General features: G+C 46.0%; 1 protein-coding gene across 12 annotated transcripts in view; it reads right to left on the bottom strand.

The window, feature by feature from the left end:
* GIGYF2 (GRB10 interacting GYF protein 2) overlaps positions 1–25,816 on the bottom strand; it is a 145,297-nt gene that overhangs the window by 13,411 nt on the left and 106,070 nt on the right. For 10 of the 12 annotated variants that reach the window (XM_076070359.1, XM_076070367.1, XM_076070361.1 and 7 more), the window contains 4 exons: positions 21,038–21,157; positions 8,070–8,273; positions 4,987–5,219; positions 3,851–4,008 (listed from right to left, as the gene is read on the bottom strand). In XM_076070359.1, coding sequence (XP_075926474.1) covers positions 3,851–4,008; positions 4,987–5,219; positions 8,070–8,273; positions 21,038–21,157 — 715 coding nt within the window. The remainder of the gene's footprint in view (positions 1–3,850; positions 4,009–4,986; positions 5,220–8,069; positions 8,274–21,037; positions 21,158–25,816) is intronic. The other 2 variants (XM_076070362.1, XM_076070371.1) reach the window with 2 other exon arrangements.

Genomic DNA, 25,816 nt, shown 5'->3' with positions numbered 1-25,816 from the left:
ACGGCAGAATAATTCGTTCTGTGTTTCAAATCTGATTTGTGCTCGCGGATTCGGTCAGAGATATGTCATTTCGTCTCCCCGATATAACAGTCCCCGCAGGTACAACTCAATTTGTAAACACCGGGGTACTGTAGGTCAGGAATCACATCCTACTCAATGATGGGAGTCATTCAAAAAATAAAAATGACCCTACTAACAGCCTAAAGATAAAAACTAACAAGATCATCACTAGTTCAACTTCCTGAATTGAACCAATCAAACGTCCCTCTCTAAAACCCTCCACTGCAAGACCTCCCAGATTCTATGGTTTTCCCAAGATCCATAAAGAAGGTACCCACTACGACCCATCGTGTCCACTATCAACTCACCTACATACAAGCTAGCCCGTTTTCTGTCAGATACTCTGCTTCCCTTCACTGGCAAGACCAGCTCAGCAGTACTCAACTAAATCCAATTGGTCTCTATGGTTAAGGACATTGTACTGTCTCCTGACGATATACTCGTCAGCTTTGATGTGGTCTCTCTGGTCACCAAGGTCCCAGTACCTGATACCATCACAATAATCGAAGATTTAGTCCAACATGGACTTGAGCCCGATGTACCAGCTTTGGTTAAGCACTGCCTCACCAACACCTACTTACTTGGAATGGTACCTTCTACAAACAAAATGAGGGTACCCCTATGGGTTCTCCCTTGTCACCAGTGATAGCCAATGTTTTAATGGAGAAATTTGAATCAGACGCCATCCAGACATCCACCCTTCGTCCTTCCCTGTGGAAAAGATATGTGGATGACACTTTCGTCATTTGGCCACATGGCCTCCCAGCTTTGAACCATTTCCTAGACCACATAAATTCCAGACACCCATCCATCAAATTAACCATGGAAGTGGAGAAAGATGGCAAGCTGCCATTCTTGGATGTTCTTTTTGAGAGGACGGATGGCTCTTTGGGACATTCTGTTTACAGAAAGTCCACTCACACAGATTCATACTTGATTCCCACCACCACCCGGCTCAAAATAACTCTCTCATCAAAACATTATACCATAGGGCTCGTTGCATTTCTGACCAACACCACCTAGCCAGTGAATTAAAACATGTACATCTGGCCCTCAAGATGAACGGCTACTCTGACCATACCATCTGCCAAGCTGTTTCTCCCACTTGACACTCCGATCAAAATCATCACGTTACCATACATATCAGGCGTTACTAAAAATATTTCCAAAATTCTAAACACAAAATCCAGGTCCGGTTCAACAGTGCACAAAATCCGCGATCTGATCCCGTCAGTAAAGGATGCGATTCCTGACCTACAGTACCCCAGTGTTTACAAATTGAGTTGTACCTGCGGGGACTGTTATATCGGGGAGACGAAACGACATATTTCTGACCGAATCCGCGAGCACAAATCAGATTTGAAACACAGCAGAACAAATTATTCTGCCGTAGCTGATCATTGTTACAACGATGTGGGTGATCATGATATTGTCTTCTCCGACACCAAGGTGCTCTGCAAACCTACAGGCTATTATCTGAGATTTGTCCACGAGGCCATCCAGATTTACAAACATAGACACAACTTCAACCGAGAGGATGGTTTCAAATTGAGTAATCACTGGAAAGATTTTTTAAATCAAGTCAAACCTTAGCTGCCTTAAAAAATGTTGTTAAGCCATTCCTCAGTGGTTGTATATCATAGTGCCCTTTGATCGCGTTCACAGAGAGCTCGCATCGGGGAGCCCTTTGATGTGAGCTTACATCGAGGGGCCCTTTAATGTGAGCTGGCACCGGGGGACCCTTTGGTGTGGGCTCACATCGAGGGGCCCTTTGATGTGTGCCCTTTGATGTGATCTCGCACCGGGGGACCCTTTGATGTGAGCCCACATCGGGGGGCCCTTTGATGTGAGCTTTGAGAAGTGGGTGTTACCCGCAGCATTCTATCAAAAGGCTGCTCAGCCCAGCCCTCCCACCCACCCACGCCCCCTTACTGACTCCTCCCCCCTCCCTTAACCTGTATATAATCCAAGGCCGTCTCTGAACTGTGCTCCTGACACAGATATTCTGCGTTGACTTTTCCACCTGAAGACGGAAGCTTGTGTTGTCTCCGAAACGTCGTGATTTAATTGTTTTATTTTGTTTTATTTTATCTACGTGACTTTACCGAATAAAACCAAAGAGTACGTATGTAAAATATCTGTTATTTTTTTTTATTTACTTAAACATTTGATTGACAGGTACTGTTAAACCACAAAGATGTTCAAACACCAAATAGACATCTTTTGCAAGGAATCAAGTCTGTATTAACCACACATACTAGTGTTGAACATGCAAACAAACATGCTCTGATAATATATACATCGTCTTTGAAACTGATTAGCCTACAACAGACAGCCTTCTTTATGGCCTAGTCTCATCAGTGTCGGACCAAAGAACACCAAAAGGCGAAGGGTACAAAATCAATGCACGTATCAAACCATTGATATCTCGGGGTGAGCAGCTTTATATTACCATTTTGCCAGTATCAAAGTATGAAAAATAATAGGTTTTACCCTTTCTGGCAATAAAACAGGTGTTAAGATTATCAGAGCATGTTTGTTTGCATGTTCACCACAAGTACCTGTGGTTAACGCAGACTTAATTCCTTGCAAAATATATCTGTGGTGTTTTAACATCTTAACACCTGTTTTATTGCCAGAAAGAGAAGATGTTTGATACACGTGGAATAAGTGGCTCCGACACGGTACGTAATTTCAAGGTATTTATTAATCTTCGGTACAGCCACTTCTCTCTCTCTCTCTGCGGATGTCGACCCGCTCTCATGGCTGCGCTGCCCCGCGCCACGTGACGCTCACCCCGCTCGCTAACGCACCGCTGGCTGGCGGCGCGCTAGGGAGCGGCTGGACATCGAGCCGCCATGTGGCAGGTGGAGATGGCGAGGCAGCAGCGGCGGGGAGCTCCTCTTCGATCTTCAAACACCGACCCCTAACGTTGCTGTACCCCCGGCTTATATTCACGCCCTGAAGGCTAAGCCCCGCCTTTGGCCACGCCCCTCCTGGAACCTTCGGGAACGTTCCAGAGGCTTCCCTGGTAGATCCGCCCAATCACCTTTCCCCCAGATAGAAACCCTACTATGGATAATCCGTGGACTGTATCAGTCTGTAAATGTAACCCCCACAATAATGCAGGAGATGGCGCTCTCTTATTACACACTGACTTACTTTCAATCGTATATTTTCATAACATTTAATGGTAATTGTGTGGATGGCCGTTGGTACCTAATTTCGCATGAGTGCGGAGCTTGAGTCAGGCCTAGGCAACATGTGTGGCTGAGCCTTAGTGTCAGGCCTAGCTAGATGCGCATATGGGTCAAGCCTGCGCTCGGGCCTAGTCGTTGCCAGGATTCAAGACTCATCAAACATGATGGCAAGTTTCTATTTTATACATTTTAATTACACGTTTGTTACATATACAGAACGTTGTGGCAGGACAGGAGAAAAAAGTGTTAAGAAACGGAATCTAGTTAAGTAAAGTAGCTTCCCTGATCATGGTTACATCATGGTCATCTTTGGTCATAGCTTTCTGGTGGAGCCCAATAAGATCCACAAAAATGGATCATTGCTTGGAGTATCAGCGACTAATGATGGATATAGAGTTGTTAGCAATACGTTATACAGCATTTCAAGTTGTAGTGTTTAGTTTGTGGTCCTTACCCCGTACCTCCAAATAGCACGGTTAGCTGCGTACGGTGCAAAAGAAGTTCAACATACATACATACATAGACTAGGACTCCGCCCTATTAGCCGAGATTTTACTGAAAACTAAATGTATGCAGGTGCCTGTTCTTACCATCGAGGTTGTTGGAAGTGTTGAGAGCATGCAGCATTTGCTCGCACCACTGAGTGAATCCGTCTTGGGCCTTGTTCACTCCCTGGAATAGTTTCATCAGCTTATCTTCTTCTTCCGTTTTCTTTTTGCTTTGACGTGACGGAATTCCATACGACTCACTAGGCAACATTGAGAAGACACAAAACATACGATTACAAACGTTAAAATATTTAATTTAACCCCGACTCAGGTGCCTCTCTGTGTGGTGCTCTAACCCCTTTTCAAATGGGTTTCCTCTGGGTTCTCTGGTTTCCCCCCATAGCCAAAACACACACAGTTATTGCTCTTTGCAAAAAATCCAGTATTGGGAAATTAAGATTCACAATAAACATATGCAAAAATACATTTATGTGGAACAGCAAAATATGACTGCAGGCTGTAGAGCAATGACTGAAGGCAGATTGATATCACTTGATAAATTTAAACTATGAGATGAACGAGACCTTTGAAGAGCACTTTTTGAAACCCAAAGCAATTTTGTTAATCATTATTTGATGCATGTGAAGAAGAACGCTTCAATCAGTGCAGACCGCCAGCTACCACAAGTGGATGAAACACACGGACAATGACAAATAAAACAAAATAAATTATGGAAAGTGCACAAAGAAGCAAGGAGAGATACATGCAGGGAATTACACTGAGAAACAGAAAGGGCACCTTGATAAGAAACCAAACAAATCAGACGCGTCATTCTTCTTTTTATCACAAGGCCCAAAAAGTTAAGTGGCCAGCAACAACAGATAGGCTATAAATGTCTTGAATTGATAAAGGTCATTATAAGAACTTGGGAAAAGAGACAATGGGAGGAAATTCCAGTGGAGCAGTGCGAGGGGAGAAGTAGAAAGAGAAGTGAAGTGGCCTACAGTGTAGTGAGTGGGTGAGTGACAGTGTAGTTGTGACCTGCAGTTTAGTGGTTGAACGCAGTGTGAATGAGACGAAACAGTCAGTGTCTGGTAGACCGGGTCCTTAACACAGGTGCAAGAATCAACGAGTGACTGTGGTAACAGTGCTACGTGCGCTGTGGACTTTGCTTCGGTGCGCTCTCGCCGGTGGGCGGGGCGAGCGTGCGCGCGTTCATGTGCATGCGCGAGCGCTACCCGAGCGAAGGACTGCTCTTGCTGGTCTTCATGTTGACATTGCGCACTGGCGGGCCCAGCTCCTTCACAGCGTCGTCCCAGAAGCCAATGTTGGGAGATTTCTTTTCTTGGATCGTGCCAGCACCAGCCCCCCCCCACAGATTGCTCACGTCAGAACCCCACGGGTTAGAGGAGCCACCGGGACTCACGTTCCCCCACACGGAAGCGTTGTTAATGGGGACGCTTGAATGTTGCTGTGGAAGACAGATGGATGGTAACCTTCACACGCTGCGATGCGTAACGGCCGTACCAGCACTGACAAATAATATTCATTTCTCAATCGGTGTCTTTTGAAACTAAATGGAGGACTGCTACAAATAAGACTGAAATATTAATTGTACACAGCAATTAAAAATCAAAGGAAATTATTTTGAGTGAATCAAACATAGCAAATCTGGATTCAGCCGCAACATTTTTTAATTTTAAACATGCAGGCTCGTAAAAGAGGAATAATGATATCAGAAGGAATTTTTGGTTTTCCCATACATATTTGCCAGTGTAGCAGAGTGATGTTTTGATATATAAAATAACTTTGAAGGAATCGAGTAAACTTAAGTGTTGAAATGGCTGCCAGAGGCAGAAGTAACAGCGGTGACTCTACAGGCCACAGGGCTGCCCTGTAACAAAGCAACTGGAGATAAGAAGACTGGTTCCCCATTCAAACACGGATTTGTGTGAAGGATGCTACACATCTCTACGGGAAGACCGCATAGTCAACTTGAAAATTCAGAATAACACAAAAGATAGTGAACTGTAGGCTGGAAGTAAAGAAGGATGGTAAGCTACCCTTCCTGGATGTTTTGTTTGAGAAGAGACCTGATGGCTCATTGGGACACTGTATACAGGAAAGCCACCCACACAGATTCCTATTGGAAACTTGATTCCCACCACCATCTGGCACAGAAGAATTCCCTCATCAAAACACTACACCATGGGCCCACTGCATTTCCGACCAACACCACCTAGCCAGTGAACAAGAACACGTACACCAGGCCCTCAAGATGAATGGGTACTCGGACCGCATTATTCGCAAAGCTGTTTCTCCAACCATGGAGAAACAACCCCTGAGAAGCCGATCAAAACCATCACGTTACCATACATAGCAGGTGTGACCAAAACGATTTCCAAAATCTTCAACACAAGATCCAGGTCTGATTCAATACAGTACACAAAATCTGTGATCTAATCCCATCTATGAAGGATGTCATTCCTGACATGCAATATCCTGGAGTTTACAAACTAAGTTGTACCTGCGGTGGTTGTTACATTGGGGAAAGGAGATGACATGTCTCGGACCGTGTCCGCGAGCACAAGGCAGATCAGAAACACGGCAGAACCAATACCTCAGCCGTGGCTGACCATTGTTATAACGCTGTGGGCTCGCATGATATTGTTTTTTCCGAGACCAAGGTACTCTGCAAACCTTCGGGCTACTATCAAAGGTTTGTTCATGAAGCCATCCAGATATATAAGCATAGACATAACTTTAACCGAGAAGATGGATACAAATTGAGCAATAATTGGAAGGATATTAACCAGGTAAAACCTTAACTGTTTATGGTTATTCCATCATATTTGCCGGGCACTAGTCTATTTTGCCGAGTTAATTGCATCCCCAGCGTTTGGCATTGCTGCTGCATTGGCATTGTTGGCTTCATTGGCATTGTTGCTGCAGTGGTGCTGTTGTTGCATCCTCCCCCCCGCGCATGCCCAGCTCTCTCAGCCTCCCACTTCCAGCCCCGCCCACTTCTCCCCGTCCAGCTTCACGTCCAGCTTCACGTCCCTCTCCGAGCATCCACGCAACGCTCCCCTCCCCCTACCCCCCTCCCTTTCCCCTCCCCCTCTCTTACCTCTATGACCTCTTACCACGGCATCTCTCCCACTTCAGCAAAACGATATCTTGCTGTGGTTTTCCCACCTGATTGCTTGTTGCAATCGAAACATCGTGATTTATTTTTTTATTTTATTTTATACCGTGACTTTACCGAAAGAACCAGCGAGTAAGGATTCCTGCAGTCACGAAAGCTTAAAATCTAGATTAAACTGTAGGCTACATGGGAAAGAGGAGGAGGTTGAAAGGGAAAGAGCACATATGCAAGAAAAAAAAGACAAAGATCCCCCGTATAGCCTTAACAGACTGTTTGGAAAAATGCTGTGAGCAAGCAGCTATGAAAGTCTGTACGGCACACGAGGGAGTGGGTGGCCAGCACCACGCCAGGTCGTCTTTGTCTCCCTTGTGGCGATGTTTACACCATGCACCAGGTACTCATTTGAGGCCGAGGCCAAGTTGACCTAGGAGAGACCCAGGACTGGTTGGGATAATTGTCAGTAGTGGTGGCCGTGAGCGGGAATCCAACTCGGACCGCCGGGTTCATAGCGTAGTGCGATAACCACTATACTACCGCTAACTGCTACATTACTGCTCCCCATGAATAAGACACAGGTAGGTGCAAGTAACAGGTAGGTGACTGACAGGCATTGGTGTGGCAGACAGGATGGTGATCAAGGAAAACAGTTGAAACCAGAGCATGAGGCATTGTAAGAACAGGCCTTCTATGTCAGGTCTTGGCTTTCCAACAGCTGTAGCAGAAGCAATGGTAAGAGGATGGTGGCAGCATATAAGCTATTGGCCACAACAACCTAAATATGCATCCCTCGTGAGTGATGAGAACATGGGCCTCATCTATGACAGCATCGCTGTATGAGCAGAACTATGACCCAGCGGCAATTCGCTCACCGCTTGTTGCAGAGGTTCGCGGTGTGGAACTGGAAAGCCACCCTGGTTAATACTGCGGTTTGTATTAACCGCAAAATGCGACAGCTGTCCGCTTCACAGTGGCCGTTAACGATCCCATGACGTAATTGGAAGAGTAAGCCATTGCTTGCTGGTGCCAAGGTCCAAAATCGCCAAATTACACCGCCAATCACTTAATTGGAAACATATAGCAATCATCAACACCTCCTGTCAAAAATGTAGCAGGACACTCAAGATCCGGTGAGACTTTCCTGGGTAGACAAGTGCATTAAATGTTGTGATTTCTTACTGCGCGTGCCTGAGCTTGGGCCTGTGCCTGCGCCCGTTGCTGCTGCTGTTGCTTCTGCACATGCCGGGCTTCCTCCTGCTGAATCTCCAGCAGAGACTTGGCCGACAAGCCAGCCTTGCTCACGTTGTTCCACCCCACGGGTTTCTGCTGCTGTTGCTGTTGCTGCTGTTGCAACGTCTTGATCAGATCTTGCTGTCGGCGTTGCTGTGAACGAAAACAACATTGAAGATTGTTCATTTGGTAAAAAAAAACTGCCCCCCTCCAGCCCTGCAATCACTTGCTTATGCCACTGCTGGTAAGGTGGCCCTCAGCCAAAACTCGGTCTAATCTTCCACATTGCCCAGACCTGTTGGAAGAGGCGGGCATACCCACACTTTACTCCACCACAAACAACATGCTGGTAAATGAACTGTGTCATACCATGTATACCGCTAGGTGGAGGGAGAACTGCAAGTCCAGGGTAATGGCCATTACACCATGACAGTGGTTGCCAATGTTTATTTGGTACCCTCAATTTAGGGGCCATCCATTTAGTACGTACGCATGGAGGGGGGAGGAGGGGTGAACTCAAATGTGTACGCTTGAGTATGGGGGGGTCTACTGACAATGTACGTACGCATAGGAAATGGGGGGTGGGGGGGTGAAGCCTCGATAATAAGATAATAATTTGTCTACATTGGCCTTCAAATGAGTTAGATAGTCCGGCGGTGGACTGTTTGCTTAAACACGATGCGTCCAGTTTATACTACAGAGTCCGTACATAGCATTATTGTTGCACGGGCAGGGGGATGCTGGGGGAGGGGGGGGTGTGGGGGGAGGGCCACCTCTGCCGGCTCGCCAATGTAGGCCAGGACGGGGGCTCTGCACCAGACTAGACCCCACCACGCCTATGGTAAGTCCAAATTTCCTTGCTTCTTACGCTACAATCACGTACGTACAAAACTGTTGTATTATTCATCACCTTGGAAATGTTATTTTTGTTTCTGTGCTACAACATATATATTTATTTCATAACTTGCCCATTACTTCCGTCTTTTTTATTCTGTCAACTCACGTTCAAATACAACTCTTTATGCAAATATCACCTTACTATTATTACATTACTTATCTTCTCATTCTTTGCCTGTTTCGGTTATGTCCCGTAGCTACAAACATTTCAATACATTTTGCTTTTGTTACTATGCCATACACACCACACAAATCGCTCAACAAATATTTTCGGTTTATTACTTGCCCATTACTTACATCATCATTATTTTGTGTGAACTCACGTTTAAATATCATCTTTATTCTTGTGTTAACTCACGTTATAATACACCAATTTTTACAAATATCACCTTCCTATTATTACACTACTTCTCTTCACTTACAGCTTTCGTCCCTGCAGGGTTTCATATTCTTTGACTTTTTCTATTACGTCACGGAGCTACAAACATTTGAATAAATTCTGCATTTGTCACAATGCCATACACACCATACAAATCGATTCTTCTTGGTATATTACTTGCCCTTTACTTTCATCTTCATTATTGTGTGCACTCACGTTCAAATATCATCTTGATTCTTGTGTGAACTCACGTTCTAATACACATACTTTTTAAAAACATCACCTTCCTATTCTTACATTCCTTCTCTTAACTTACAGCTTTCGTGACTGCAGGATTTCAGATTCTTTGCCTCTTTCTGTTACGTCACGTAGCTACAATATATTTTTTTACAATTTTGCATTTGTCACTATGCCATACACACCATACAAATCGTATACCTTTTTTTTGGCTTAAAACTTGCCCATTGCTTTCATCTTTATTATTGTCAACTCACGTTAACATATCTTCTTTCTTATTGTGCCAACTCACGTTCAAATACACCTATATTTTAACATATCACCTTCCTACTCTTACATTACTTTTCACTTACACCTTTCGTGACTGCATTCTTTCATATTCTATGCCATCCGGGTAAAACTACATGGCCGCGAGTCACAGCCATTCCCTCTACACCTTCGCGTGTGACAGGGATGTCCTCTGGCTCCCACATTATTTCACATCCATTTTTACCACGTACTTTGTGAAGCCTTCAATCTGCTACAGATACAATGGGAGGCTGATCGATGCCCGCGTGCGGTCAAGGGATGGATCCCTATTGCTCAACCATGTTATGTATGCCCATGATCTGGTAATTGCTGCTCACTCAGAGGACGAGTTGGAGGTGCTGCTGCTAAACCTGGAGCTTGCCACTAAGAGGTGGGGTCTTGCCATCAGCCGCATCAAAACTAAGCACCTGCCTGGGTATTTTGTACCATCGGACACTCCACCCCCACAACTCCCAATTGGTGATGGGCCGCTTGTGGTGAGAGTGGAGAGTTTGCCATACCTGGCCAGTGTGCTCATGACCAGCTCCGGTTTAACAGCAGAGGTCTCACTCCGAATCAGTCCAGCGGCATTGTCTTTTCATCGGTTGCGTAACGCTGTGTGTCGCTCCGCACCAAGCTTCAGGTCTTCTCGGCCACGGTCATTCCCTCCCTTCTCTACGCATTCGAAATGTGGACCCCCCCAATGGAACATCTTCACCGGTTACAAACGTTTAGGCTGGCCTGCCTACGATCCATCCTGGTCTAACCACGCTCAATTGTGTGAGGAGCTCACAAATCCTTTAAAGATGTGGACAAAGTCCCATCCGTGAGCTCCTCCGGCAGGCAAGGCTGCGTTGGCTGGGCCATCTAGCCCGCATGCCCAGCCACCGCATGACCAAACAGCTTTTTTTACTCTGGTTTTTTTTCGGTAAAGCCACGTTAAACGCGCGTGGCACAGGCTAGAGAACAGATGGCGTGATGTGCTACACGAGGATGTCCAGGTGAGTGGACTTGCCGATGACTGATACCAGCGGTCTCAAAATCGGCCTCTGTGGAGGAGGCTCGTGAAGGATGCTACTGGCCAGTTGGAGGCAGTCGTCCTCCAACAACAACGGGGGGCGGAGGAGCGATGCTCACAACAACGAGCGGAGCGCCGGGTGGCTAAAGCACAGAAAGTTGGCACAGTAGGGGGCACAGCTGGTGCATCAGCCAGTCGTCTCAGTCAGTCCACCTGTGGCATCTGGGTCTGCCCCGTCACCTCCTGCCACCGGGCGTTCGACACTTCACGTGGCCTCAAGGTGCATATAACCTGCCACAAGCGTCGTGGTGACGTCACCGCCACTTAATGCCGAATGGCGGTTCTTGTTGTTGTATGGTATTGCGTCATATTTTTTACACTTTTCATTATTCTTCTATCTGCGTCACTTTACCGAAAGACACAATCAATGTACATTAATAATCATCTTGGTTCTTTCGGTAAAGTCACGTAGAAGGGAAATAATAAAATAATAAAAATAAAACATAGTAAAATAAAAATTCTCACGACGTTTCGGCCACAACACAAGTAGCCTTCCTCAGGTGAAGAAACAGAACTGTCGGAAAGACAGCGCTCCAATAATGTTTGTGTGCAGACAACTATTTTTTGCATTCCATGCTTCTTTTGCTCAATTCTTATACGCAGAAACCTGGTATTTTTATCATCACCTTCAAAATCTTACGTTTGCGCGCTCCCAACTATTATTTAATTATTAACTTGCTCTGCATTCATTTCTTTTGGTGTCAAATCACCTTCAGATAAACCTATTTTTTCAATAATCACCTTGCTAATATTACAATCATAATGTTTGTGTGCGGACAAATTATATTTCTGTTCCTTGTTTCTTCCACTAAACTCATATACATAGAAATTGTGTGTCAGTCGATATGTGTGTTTGCCTTTTGCGCACGGGCAACGCCAGGTACTTACCGCTATTAAAATATATTAAAAAAATTTTTTTTTATAAAATAACAATCAATTGAAAATAAAAGCAAAAAAACCCACGATAAAAATAGTAAAATAAATTACAAATTAGAAATAAAAATAAATTGAAAAGAATAAAAGCAAAACACCCACGACATTTCGATCACAACATAAGTGGTTTTCATCAGGCAGAGAAAAGAGGGGGCAAGCCTCCAAATGTAGCTGCTTATAAGGGTTCCAAAGTGAGTGGGCGTGGGAAAGTGCTGTACAAGCAACACGAGCTGCGGAGGCAGTGCGCTAATGCTTATAGGAACGAGTGTGGCTGTGGGTTAAAGAATAAAAAAGTGCTTAACCAGTCTGACTCCTCTCATCTGGTGGCAGTGGTTGGATGTCTCGCCTCAGCCAACAAAAGATCCCAAGGGGGGAGACTCAGCCAGAAGACGCTCTCGGTGCTTGGAAATGGAACCGATGAGTTGGCATTCGTCCCCCGGCTCATTGGCAGAATCCGTGGCAGCTGCTCGCCCCGTGTAGGCACCATCCACCACCAACCCGACGGTGCAGACCCAGCGCCGCCGATCCATCCTGCTTCGCCGGCTGAGTCCCGAGGTCGAACGAGCAGGGAGAACTTCAGCCGCATCGTCTCCCCAGCGAGGGGACGGGAGCCACGGTCAGCCTTTCCGACCCGGCACTCCACAGCAGCTATCAGGAAATGGAGCAGCACCAGCGACGCCACGGACCGTGCGTCCCACGCGGGACCCAGGAGAAAATCCTGGCCTGTCCTCCCGATATCCGCCAACAGCAGCGGCAACCGGGGGACATGAACGATGGGAGCGCAGTGGAGAGCAGCAGATCGGGCAAGGGAAACTCGGCCCGAAACTCAGCCGAGGCAGCCCGCGGAGGGAGGACCAGGATGGAGCAGACAGCGGTTCGCATCCAGATTGGGAGAATAGAGCGCTTTCGTCTGCCGGTTCAAGACGGCCGCCGGAGCAATGAAGTGGACGGAGGAACAAGCCCTGACAATATTGCCCACTGTGTTGGACGACCCCGTACTGGCAGTGTTCAACCGGATTCCGCTTGCAAAAAGAGGATCCCCTGCAGGGCGTCTACAAGGAGATGGCGGAGATATTCGACCCTCCGTCCGGGGCGCGCAAAAAGTTTAAAAACCACCAGCGGGAAGCGTCTGAATCGCTCCTGGTCTTCAGGACGGAATTGTTGACACTGGCAGAAGTCGCATTCCCGCTACTCAATGAGCCGGGCCTGGGCTCGCTGGTGGCGGAGTGGCTCCTTGCAATGGCACAGAAGGCAGGAGTGATGCTGCCGGTGGTGGAGGAGGAAGCCCGCACCTCGCTATGGGTTGCACGACATATCTGTGCTTACAAAGAGATGGCGGGACCTGCGCAAGTGTGGCACACGTCGCAGGAAATCTCGGCGACGTCGAGGGGCTACCACGGCTCCCATCCAGACACGCGTCGCCGGAGGACGAGGGAGAGATGGTGGCGGCCCTGCGGCGGTATCTGAGGATCCCGTGAGAAGCGGAGTGCCGACCCCGGCGCTGGGCACCTCGCGAGGCAGGAGAGCACCCTCTGGTCACGTTAGAAGTCATCTGCCATCACTGCAGTCGTGAGGGATACATCGCCCGCGGATTCCGCAGCAGGACGAGTGCACCAGGGACGACCAGCTGGGATCGTCCACCTCGGTCCGCGGCCGTTCCGACTCTGGCGAGTGCTGATACCTCAGATACCCGGCCAGAACCATTTACCCCATGTTCACCCCATTACGGATCTCATTCCTTGGGGGCGGCGGTAAGGATTCCTGGACACGGTTAATAAATGGTATCGTTTTGCCAGAAGGGTGGTGGCGGCCACGGCTGGGACGTCCGTGTTGGTAGGCTCGGTGGCAGGGGTTAGTGTCCGCGTGTTGGTTGACACAGGTACATCGGCCAGCATCATATCCCTGTGCGTCTTTGACTTGTTACCGGAGGGACAGCGTCGTCTCACGCCGGTCCAGGCAAGGTACATAGCCGCGAATGGGGGAAGTATGGGGATCATAGGCCAAGTGGTAGTGCCAGTCCGCATCGGGGAGCTGGAGGTATTGGCACCCGTACTAGTCTCCAGTGTGCTCACGGTTCCCTGCTTGCTGGGCACGGACCTGTTGAGTCACATGCCCCTTTGCATTCTGATGGACGAAGTCTGCGTCGAAACCCCGTCGGGGGGGGGGGGGGGGGGGGGGGGAGTCGCTTGTATTTTTTACGTCCAGACGGGGAACGGAAGCAGCTTCCGTGAGTTCAGGCGCTGGTCGGTGCGCAGGCCTTGGTGCCGCTTCAATATCTCACCCCGCTCGTCACTTCCCGGTTGGATTCGCAGCGCATCGTCTCCGCGGTGCCGTCGGTGGTTGGTCGCCATTGCTTCGCAGCAGCTGACTCGCTCGTACGCAGGAGTCAGCCAGTGTTCCTGCAGGTCGTTAACACGGCTGACACACCCATTACAGCGCAGGAAGGGACCTTGTTTGCAAATGTCAGTCCCATGCATTCGGACCCTAAGGCGCAGACCATCAACAATGTGCATTTGCACAGTCCGTCGGTCAGCGCAGAGGATATGTTATGGAAAGACGCGCTCCTGGCGCAGAACACCAATCTGTCGCAAAAGGAATCAGGGGAGCTCAGAACTTTGTTGTGACTTCGCAGACGTGTTCAGTAAGGGTCTCTACAATGTTGGTCGAACGACGCTGATGGAGCACCACATTGATACGGGTGATGCGCCACCCATTCAGCAGAACGCCTATAGAATGGGTCCTAGCGAGAAAGAGCATGTGCTGCGGACAGTGCAGGAGATGATGGAGTCTGACATCATATTGCAATCTACGAGTCCGTGGAGGAAGCCGTTTGTATTGGTTAAGAAATCGGATGGATCCTTGCGATTTTGTATAGACTTCAGGAAGCTGAACAAAGTTAGCTACCTGCTCCCGCACATTGATGACTCATTGGATACGCTCACAGGAACACACATTTTCTCAACACTAGACCTTTTGGCGGGATTCTGGCAGCTACCACTAGATGCCGAATCCAAACCGAAAACGGCTTTCAGAACGCCTCAAGGTCTCTTTCATTTCAATTGTTTGCCGATGGGTTTACAGACGGCTCCCGCCACTTTCCAGCGATTGATGGAGTTGGTACTTGCGGGGTTGCAGTGGGAGTTGTGTCATTTATCTGTACGATGTAATCGTATTCGCTTGCACTTCGGCTGTGCGGCAAGCTGCTAATGAAAGGCTAGTGGGGCTCCGGGAATCTGGAACCAAATGGAAACTGGGGGATAAGGCTTGGCTGCACTGGCCCCAGGTACCAGGGGGCACGTCCCCTAAATTGTATAGACCATGGCAGGGCCCGGCTGAAGTGATTGAGGTCAAAAGGCCACAGTGTGTACGGATCCAGTTTGGTCGCAGACGTTGGTACCGACACCCGTCGCAGCTAAAACCGTATTTCCCACCTTGCGGGATCCCTTCATCTCCACTACCTGATGGCCGGGTGTCTGATGTGTCCGACGAGCTGGAACATGCAATCGTGGAGGTTGTGCCTCAGCGGATGTCTGTTCTTCCACACACAGGATCCCAGCATTTAACACCCCTTGGATCCACCGGTTGAGCTGACCGGATGCCAATCGAGGAGTGCGGAGCGGTTGGCACCCACTCCTTCTCCTCCTGTTGTTCCTTCTTCCCGGGAGGGGCCGCGCCCGTTAGGCCATCTTCAAGTTGTCCCCGGGACCCCCGGGGAACCCGCTCCCACTCCGCCTGGGGGTCCGGCGACGAGGACCCGTTCGAAGTCCGTCTATTTTAAATCACCCTCCTCCAGTGTCCTATTTATCCCAATGCCATTTGTCGGTGGTCGCATGCACGAGCCGAATTGTGTCACCGGTTAAACTGGGTCCTTCATGTGCTTGTTGGTTCCGACACGCTTATCTGTGTTGGGTGGTGTACATTGTCTGGGGGTTGGGATGGTTATTGTGTTCGCGGATTTTTTTTTATCTTCTTCTGTAAGTGTGCATATTGTTCTTGTCGACGGTAGTTGTTGGTTTTATTGTTATATTGGAAATTTTGGTTTGCGGCAGATCATTTTGTTAATTGAGGTATAATTGTCAGCCGGGATGGCTGGTTTTATAAGGGGGGTGATGTAGTGACATATAATGGGTCACTACTGTGCCTAGCGCTAGTTACTGATAGAGGGGAACTGGGAGAGTAGTAGCCCTCTCTGCCAGCAGGGTATGCTATGTCATGGAAAAGGGTCCCTAGGGGGCATGGTTCTGGTGGCTGGCAGAAAGGGGGCATCTGAGGGCGTAGCAGCCCGGTTGGCTGGCAAAGGCACGTGACAGAACAAGGTAAGGATGTGGGCCAAAGGTGACAGAAGGGACACGTGGTGTATTGCCCAGAATCTTCTGGTGAGTTCCAGAAGGGGGCATGGCTGAGGGTGGAGCCAGGCCACGCTGGGGTGCATAAAAGGGAGGTCCCGGGGTCCCAACGGGGCTGTCTGCTGGAATGGAACCCGCCATGCTACGTCTTCTCCTCGGTCTCCGGTCTTTGTGCTCGGCATCGTGGGTCAGGCAGTGTGCTGACTGACCGGACCTTTTTTTTAGTTACCCCGTGGTGGCAACCGGTTATGTAGTTACTCCGTTGTGGTCGTAGAATAAATGTGTTGCGTCCTGAATTAGTGTGTCTCTCAAGTGAATCCACTACACAAGTAACAGCTATAGTCCAAGTGGGACTTAATGGTGGATAAATCGCACATCGCCTCCTGGTACGTGTCGCATGTGAATGGTGCAAATGACACGCACAAAGAGGCATCTCATGTGTCACATAGTTACTCGGGGTGATGCAGCAGGGACTCGGGGATTGGACCGCGAGCTACTCAGGCTACACTCAGATAGCAGAGTAGAGAAAGCCGTGCATAAGAGGCCCCTATTCTGATCTAAGCCGAGCTGGATAGGGCTAAACGCACATTGATATAGAGCTTTGTTAAAACCCAATTAGTCATAATATGAACTTAATATTAAGATCATGAATTGATTTGTTAAGACTTAAAAGCAATGTTAATTGATTGTTGACTAAAAGTCAAATGGGAATAAAGATATGTACAGTTAAATTTGACCTTCATGTTGACTTTAATATACAAAATAACTATGGCAAGTAAACTAAACCAAAACGAAACAATTTTTATTTACCAGCTCTTTTTCATAAGCAACCTGGCCACAAATGAGAGCTCAACGAAGTGGCTTATCATGTGGACATTTATAGCAGCCAGATACTCTAAACGAATGTGTTGAAATGTAGAGGGAAAAAACGGAGAACCAGGAGAAAAATCGACGTGACCACGGGGAGAACATGCAAACTCCAAACATACAGGTGTCAGGGTCAGGATCGAATACACGACCTCCTGCATACCAGGCGAGGTAGTTAACATCTCGCTACCATGGTGAGATGTTACAATTACAGGAGGATAGATATGGAAGGGGCAGGCTACACAGCCAAGCTCTCTTACAAAAGTCATAAGCGGCCAACCACTGATGCATAGGAATGTAAATACAAGTATTATTTTAATGTTAGGAAGTGTGATGTCTGAACAAGCAGGGCAGCAGCAATGCTTTACTGTATATATGTAAAGCTTGTGCCACCATCCACGGAATGATGTAACCTGATCAGGAGGTTTCGCCCCTTGTACCTGAAACTTGGATTTATAGGTCTACCATTGGCTGTGAAGGGTCACCCATTAAGGTGTATGTGGGGCTGGTGGGAGCAACTTTGGATGGTTTGGCTTATGTAAAAAATATAACAATTTACCATTTGACTTTGGATAGATTATGCAGAAATAAAACAGTATACCCTGTTAAACTATCTTACCTATAAAAGTATTTTTTGTCTGTGTGTGTGGATGCCTATCCTTGTAAAGCTTTTAACTGACAAACTGTTGGGTTTGCGTTTTAACAAAGTACACAGATACAACAAACTAAGCCCGACAATGAAAACTCGCTATTTGTTTTTGCCCTTGGTCTAATCTAAACTAAGAAAAATCACACTTTGTAACAATGTACGCTGACTATAATAACTGTGAGCATGCTTGCATCTGCCATGAGCGGAAACGCATGGTTGCCCATAGCAATGCAAACAAGCTTGCTCAATGGGCACGGGAGGGAGGATTCTCCTTCGAATAGTGCCAAAAAAAATCAAGCTGTTAACAGCATGATGTCCTCTCCCCCCCCTCCCCAATGTGTGCAGTTACTACTATAGAGTTAGTAGATACTACTATAGTCAGTAGATACTACTATAGCCAGTATATACTACTGTAGACTCAGTAGATACTACTAGAGTCAGAAGTTACTACTGTAGTCAGAAGTTACTACTGTAGTCAGTAGATACTACAATAAAGTCAGTAGATACTACTAGAGTGTCAGTAGATACTACTACAGTGAGTAGATTTCGATTTAAAGCTTTCGTGACTGCAAGGATTCATCTTCTTTGGTTCTTTCGGTAAAGTCACGCAGAATGAGAATAAAATAATAAAATGATAAAATAACACAATAATATTCTCACGACGTTTCGGCCACAACACAAGCGGCCTTCATCAGGTGAAGGGACGAGACTGTCTGGAGGACAGCGCTGGAGTGAAAAAGCCACGCTCAGATCACGACCTTTAAGCTGTGTGAGAAGAAACAAAGCGCCTTGACAAAGGAAACGTCGTGAGAATATTATTGTGTTATTTTATTTTATAAATTTATTATTTTATTCTCATTCTACGTGACTTTACCGAAAGAACCAAAGAAGATACAGTCAGTAGATACTGCTATAGAGTCAGTAGATACTGCTATAGAGTCAGCAGTTACTACAACTAGTCAGTGGATACTACTAAAGTCAGTAGATACCACTATAGAGTCAGTAGATACGGGGCGATCCATTTAGTACGTACGCAAAAATGTCAAAACTTGACCCCTCCACCCCTCCCTGTACGCACGCGTACTTTTTACACCCCCGCAACCTGCATACGTATGCTTGATGCACCCCTCCCCCGAATCCTATAGAACGGCCTATATTTAATCCATGCAGAAACGATCAAGGATTAATAATATTAACGTGTTTAAGCAAACAGTCTACCGCCGGACTATTATCGAGGCTTCACCCCCCCCCCCCCCCGTTTCCTATGCGTACGTACAATGTCAGTAGTCCCCTCATACGCAAGCTTATGCATTTGGGTTAACTCCCCCTCCCCCCTCCATGCGCACATACTAAATGGATGGCCCCTACTACTATAGTCAGTAGTTCCTACTAGTCAGTAGATACTACTATAGTCAGTAGATACTACTGTGGAGTCAGTAGATACTACTACTGTCAGTAGATACTACTACGGTCAGTAGATACTACATAGATTTAATAGATACTACTGTCAGTAGATACCACTGCGGTCAGTAGATACTACTATAGTTAGTAGATACTACTATAGAGTCAGTAGTTACTACTTTAGTCAGTAGAGTGAGTAGATATTACTGTAGAGTCACTAGATACTAATTATTCTATTGTATGTTGGATGTAGGCATATATGCCTGCAAAAGAAAAAAAAAATTGGGGCAGGGGGGGTTGACATTTGAAAACCTTTTAGATAAACTTTTTACCCCCACTTTATGTAACTTTTTGATTCAGGACTTCTGAAAAGCTCTTATAATTTTGTTGATGGACAAATCGACAAACGGAACGCCGGGCTTTCATAATAGCTGAGTATTCGTGTATGTATACCTACTATAATCACTCAGGAATGTCTGTCCTTAATGCTCGTGACGTCACTCCACATCGACCAGCCCCCCTCATTAATATTCATTAGCAGGTGACGTCCTCCAAATGAACACCCCCCACACCCCTCCTCATTCATAATCATGAGCGGATGACGTCACTCAATATGGAGTACTCCCCCCCTCACTAATAATCATGAGCAGGTGACGTCCTCCACATGGACCCCCCCCCCCTCATTAATAATGAGCCAGTGACGTCACTCCACATGGAGCACCCTCCCCCCTCATTAATATTCATTAGCAGGTGACGTCCTCCAAATGAACACCCCCCACACCCCTCCTCATTCATAATCATGAGCGGATGACGTCACTCAATATGGAGTACTCCCCCCCCACTAATAATCATGAGCAGGTGACGTCCTCCACATGGACCCCCCCCCCTCATTAATAATCATGAGCCAGTGACGTCACTCCATATGGAGCACCCTCCCCCCTCATTAATAATCATTAGCAGGTGGCATCACTCCACATCGAACAGCCCCCCTCATTAATCATTATAAAGTGACGTCCTCCAAATGGACACCCCCCCCCCCCATTCATAATAATTAGCAACTGAAGTCACTCCACATGGGGGGGCCGAGGCGCCTCCTTCCCCCTCCTCGGTGTCAACTTACAACCCTCACTACAAATTCAGAACCCTCACGTCATGCGATTTCCGTAACGCTAATGAGACAAAGTAAAAAGGACGTCATAATGAACAAGGGATTATAACCTTAAAATGAAATAGGTCTGTGTCACCGCGCTCTCACAAATTGCACACGCATTGATGCAATGAATATCACGTCGCGGTCTGCTTTTCGCTTGCAAGTTTCAGATTTACTGCAATAGTTTTGAAATATACATTTTTCCTCCGGGCAAAGCCGGGTACTTCTTGATAGTCACCTATAATACTAAAGGTATAGGCGAGTATACTTTATTTGAAAAAACGCCATTGGTTGTGGTGCACAAGCACAAAAATTAAAACACTCAACACAATCATCCTTAACACTCTCTCTGTGTTGTGAAGAAGGACCACATTGCCAATTAAACATTTTCTTTTCAAAGCAGTGGCGTTATTTACCAATGTGTTGTTACCTGTGCTATAGTGCATTGGTTCCCAACCTCTTTGGAACTGCAGACCAATGTCGACCCTCAAATACATTTTGCAGACCACCACATGCTCATAACATAGCGATCAAAATTAAAACTAATGGGTTTTGTAAAAAAATATAGTATCCGCAAAGGTTCTGCAGAGCACTCCCAACGGCCATGCGAACTACAGGTAGGGAACCACTACTGAAGTGCACTATCATGTATTTAGACTGATGATGATGCACTTTAAAACACGGGAACGTACTTCCTCCCGCAGTTGCTTCTCTCGCTCCTCCTCGATCTTTTGGATTTCGGCGAGGGAGAGCGACGACTGCTGGCTGCTCATGGCTGGCACCTGCTGCCCCCACGTGGACGACGAGGGCAGCTGAAGGCAGAAGAATGTGCGCGCATTCCGTCTGTTAAGACATTCACTGGATTTCTTGGCAACACTTAAGTTTCAAAACAACAACTTAATTTCACGTAACTGGCGCCCATCGAGGACAAGTTATTGTATAATATTTAGAGCTCAGCTGACCATGTGACCAGCTGGCCCAGTGGCAGAACAAGCAGCTCGCAATTGGGAGATATAGTTAGGATTCCTAGTTGGGTATTCTTTGGGTCTTTCGATAAAGCCACGTAGATAGGAAAAATAATAACAATATCATGACGTTTCGATCGCAACACAAGCAAATATCAGGTGAAAAAAGAGGGGGAAAGCTGCTGAGAAAGGCTGTTTATTAAGGTTTAGAGATGGGCGGGGCAGCTAATGTTAATGTAGGAGAGGTCTCCGTAACCGGCAGTAGGTCTGCTACCCCAATCAAAGAGCTGTTTACAAAAGTTTAGAGATGCTTGTAAATGTAAGTTCGGAGAGAGCTCAGAAAGAGCCATCGCCACACGGAGGTGGAAAAGGATGGCAAGCCGCCATTTACTAACACAGCTAACGGTGGCTGTGTTATTCGAAAATAACAATTTAGTACTATGTATTATTATATTACTACGCTGAGCGCGCGCCAAAGCGCGCATCGGCACATGCGTGAGAAAGCTGACCCGTGGTTGCCCTAGCATTAAAAATGCAAAAAAACCACAACGCTGAGGTAAATTATTCAAAGTGTCATGTCCTCTTTTCCCCCCCACCCCAATGTGTGCACTTACTACTATAGGGTCGGTAGATACTACTATTATAACCCTTAAATACTATTACTGTACAGCAGGTGGGAAGATGGTGGGGGGGGGGGGGTTAGCAGCCCAGCCCCAGCCTGCCAAGGTGCTACCTCGGCCAGCTGGGCCATCTAGGCAAGGCTGGAGGCTCTCCACGGGACTAGGCCTCACAAGAGCACTTTGTATACTTAATATATACTATGAAAGAGTCGATATATACTAATATAGAGTCAGTATATACGACTATAGAGTCAGTAGCTACTATTGAACTCAGTAGATACTACTGTAAAGTCGGGAGAAACTACTGCAGAGTCGGTAGATGCTACTGTCGAGTCAGTAGATACCGCTTTAGAGTAAGCTGATACCGCTTTAGAGTAAGCAGATACTGCTATAGAGTCAGCTGATACTGCTTTCGAGTCAGCAGATACTAATATAAAGTCAGAAGATACTGATATAGAGTTAGTTATGACTAGTCAAAATATACCACTATAGAGTCAATAGATACGACTATAGATTCAGTAGATACTACTGTAGAGTCGGGAGACACTACTGCAGTCAGTAGATGCTACTTTAGAGTCAGTAGACACTGCTATAGAGTAAGCAGATAATGCTATATAGTCAGCAGATACTAATATAGAGTCAGCAGATGCTGATATAGAGTTAGTAGTTATGACTACAGTCAGGAAGTACTACTATAAAGTAAATAGATACTACTATAGATTCAGTAGATATTACTACAGTCAGTATATACTGCTGTAGAGCCGGTAGATACAACTATAGAGTCAGTATATACTTTTCGATTTAAGTAGATACTACTATAGTCATTAGATACAACTTGATAGTCAGAATTCACTACTATAGAGTTAAACTCTCTGGTTCTTTCGGTAAAGTCACGTAGGTAGAAAAAATAATAAAAATAACACAACGTTTCGGTTGCAACACAAGCGTCCGTCATCAGGTGAGATACTATTATAGAGTCAGTATATACTAACATAGTCAGAAGTTACGACAATAGAGTTAGATACTACTATAGTCATTAGATACCACTTTAGAATAAGTATTCACAACTACAGAGTTGGTTGACACTACTATCGAGTCAGCATATACTACTATAGAGTCAGAAGTTACTATTGTAGAGTTAGTTACAACTATAGTCAGTGGATACTACTATAGAGTCAGTAGATACTAATATATAGTCAGATACTACTACAGTCAGTATATACTGCTGTAGAGTTGGTAAATACGACTATACTTTTTTTCGGTAAAGTCACGTAGAAATAAGAAATAATAATAAAAAAATACATGATAGCGTACGACGTTTCGATTGCAACACAAGCAATCATCATCAGGAACAGAAGAGCTACATTTAAGAGAGAGAGAGGAAACACATAACCGTAAATATATAGACGGAGGAGCACACTAAATCAAAACAGGGTTTAGCAAAATTTAGAAACCATATAAAGCAACACAGACGGTCGGTCAAAACAGAATTAACGCATGGTCTGGTTTATTACGCTATTTTAAAGATTGTTAAATTGCAAGTTAAGTGTGAAATTTAAGAGAGTGATAGAATACAGACCGCATACACATATATAGAAGACATCAAGGAGAACGAGTTAGCACAGAGACACATGAGGAGAGACACGCACACAGTGAAGCAGCATCTCTGTGTCGAGGCCTTAAATAGACAGAGACGGCGGGGCTTGGACTGAGAGACAATGGGACACAAATTAGCATGAAATAGTAGCACACACTCGGCAAAGGACGGCGCGGGTAAATGACACTAGTTGTCAAGCACATAGGGGCTGCGAAGGACACAAACCCAAGCCAAGACACAACGGTAGACACACCAGCAGAGACAACACAAAGACAGACTTCATACCTCCCCGTAGAGGTGGTTCAAACTTGATTTGACGTTTTTGTGACTGCAGGAATTACTCTACGTGACTTTACCGAAAAAAACAAAGAGTAATTCCTGCAGTCACGAAAGCATCAAATCAAGTTTGAACCACCTCTACGGGGAGGTATGAAGTCTGTGTTGTCTCTGCTGGTGTGTCTACTGTTGCGTCTTGGCTTGGGTTTGTGTACTCCGCAGCACCTATGTGCTTGACAACTAGTGTCATTTACCCGCGCCGTCCTTTGCCGAGTATGTGCTACTGTTTCATGCTAATTTGTGTCCCATTATCTCTCAGTCCAAGCCCCACCGTCTCTGTCTATTTAAGGCCTCGACACAGAGATGCTGCTTCACTGTGTGCGTGTCTCTCCTCATGTGTCTCTGTGCTAACTCGTTCTGCTTGATGTCTTCTATATATGTGTATGCGGTCTGTATTCTATCACTCTCTTAAATTTCACACTTAACTTGCAATTTAACAATCTTTGAAATAGTGTAATCAACCAGACCATGTGTTAATTGTGTTTTGACCGACCGTCTGTGTTGCTTTATATGGTTTCCAAATTTTGCTAACCCTGTTTAATTTAGTGTGCTCCTCCGTCTATATAGCTACGATTATGTGTTTCCTCTCTCTCTTAAATTTAGCTCTTCTGTACCTGATGATGATTGCTTGTGTTGCAATCGAAAGGTCGTTCGTTATTATGTAATTTTTTTTAGTATTTCTTATTTCTACGTGACTTTACCGAAAAAACCAAAGAGTAATTCCTGCAGTCACGAAAGCGTCAAATCAAGTTAGATACGACTATAGTCAGTAGATACTGCTATAGTCAGCAGAAACTGCTCTCCAGTCAGCAGATACTGCTATAGTCAGCAGATACTACTATAAAGTTAAGTTACTACTATAGTCAGTTGATACTACTTTAGACTCAACAGATACGACTACAGATTCAGTATATACTACTATAGTCTGTTGATACTACTGTAGAGTCAGTATTTACTACTATAGAGTCGGTTGATACTACTACAGTCAGTAGATAGCACTGCGGTCAGTAAATACTGCTACAGCCAGTAGATACTACTATAGTCAGTAGATACTACTACGGTAAGTAGATAATACTACACTCTTTGGTTCTATTCGGTAAAGTCACGGAGGTAAAAAATAAAACAAAAATCACGACGTTTCGGCCACAACACAAGCGGCCTTCATCAGGTGAAGGGATCAGGCTGTCTCGAGGACAGCGCTGGAGTGAAACACAGCCACGCTCAGACCACGACCTTTAAGCTGTGTGCGAGGAAACAAGGTGCCTTGACAAAGGAATTAGCATAAAAATTAGCATTTGATTGGCCGACATAGCATAGAGGTGGTGTACATGCGGGTGCACATGCCGGTTGGCGCAGGGGAGGGGAGGGGGAGTTTACCTATTGATGGTGTGAAAAGGGAATTTAAGAGCTGCGAAAGTTTGGGGTACCACTAATTGAAAAAATATACTGTACCATTGAAAATTAGTTTAATGTTTGGTTCGATTTAAAACATCTTTCCAATGGTTGCTTAATTTGAAACCATCTTCTCGGTTGAAATTGTGTCTATGTTTGTAGATCTGAATTGCCTCGTGAACAAATCTCTGATAAAAACCTGTGGGTTTGCAACGGACCTTGGTATCGGAGAAAATTATATCGTGATCACCCACAGCGTTGTAACAATGATCAGCTACGGCAGAATAATTGGTTTTGCCGTGTTTCAAATCTGATTTGTGCTCGCGAATTCGGTCAGAGACATGTCGCTTTGTCTCCCTGATATAGCAATCACCGCAGGTACAACTCAATTTGTAAACCCCGGGGTACTGTAAGTCAGGAATAACATCCTTCACGGATGGGATCAGATCACGAATTTTGTGTACTGTATTGAACCGGACCTGGATCTTGTGTTTGTTTAGAATTTTGGAAATCTTTTTAGTAACGCCTGCTATATATGGTCGTGTGATGGTTTTGACCGAG

The sequence above is a fragment of the Petromyzon marinus genome, chromosome 28 (assembly GCF_048934315.1).
Source record: "Petromyzon marinus isolate PM22_M1 ecotype Great Lakes invasive population chromosome 28, UKy_Petmar_22M1.pri1.0, whole genome shotgun sequence".
In the NCBI taxonomy this organism is placed as follows: Eukaryota; Metazoa; Chordata; class Hyperoartia; order Petromyzontiformes; family Petromyzontidae; genus Petromyzon; species Petromyzon marinus.
This window is presented reverse-complemented; position numbering and strand designations above follow the sequence as displayed.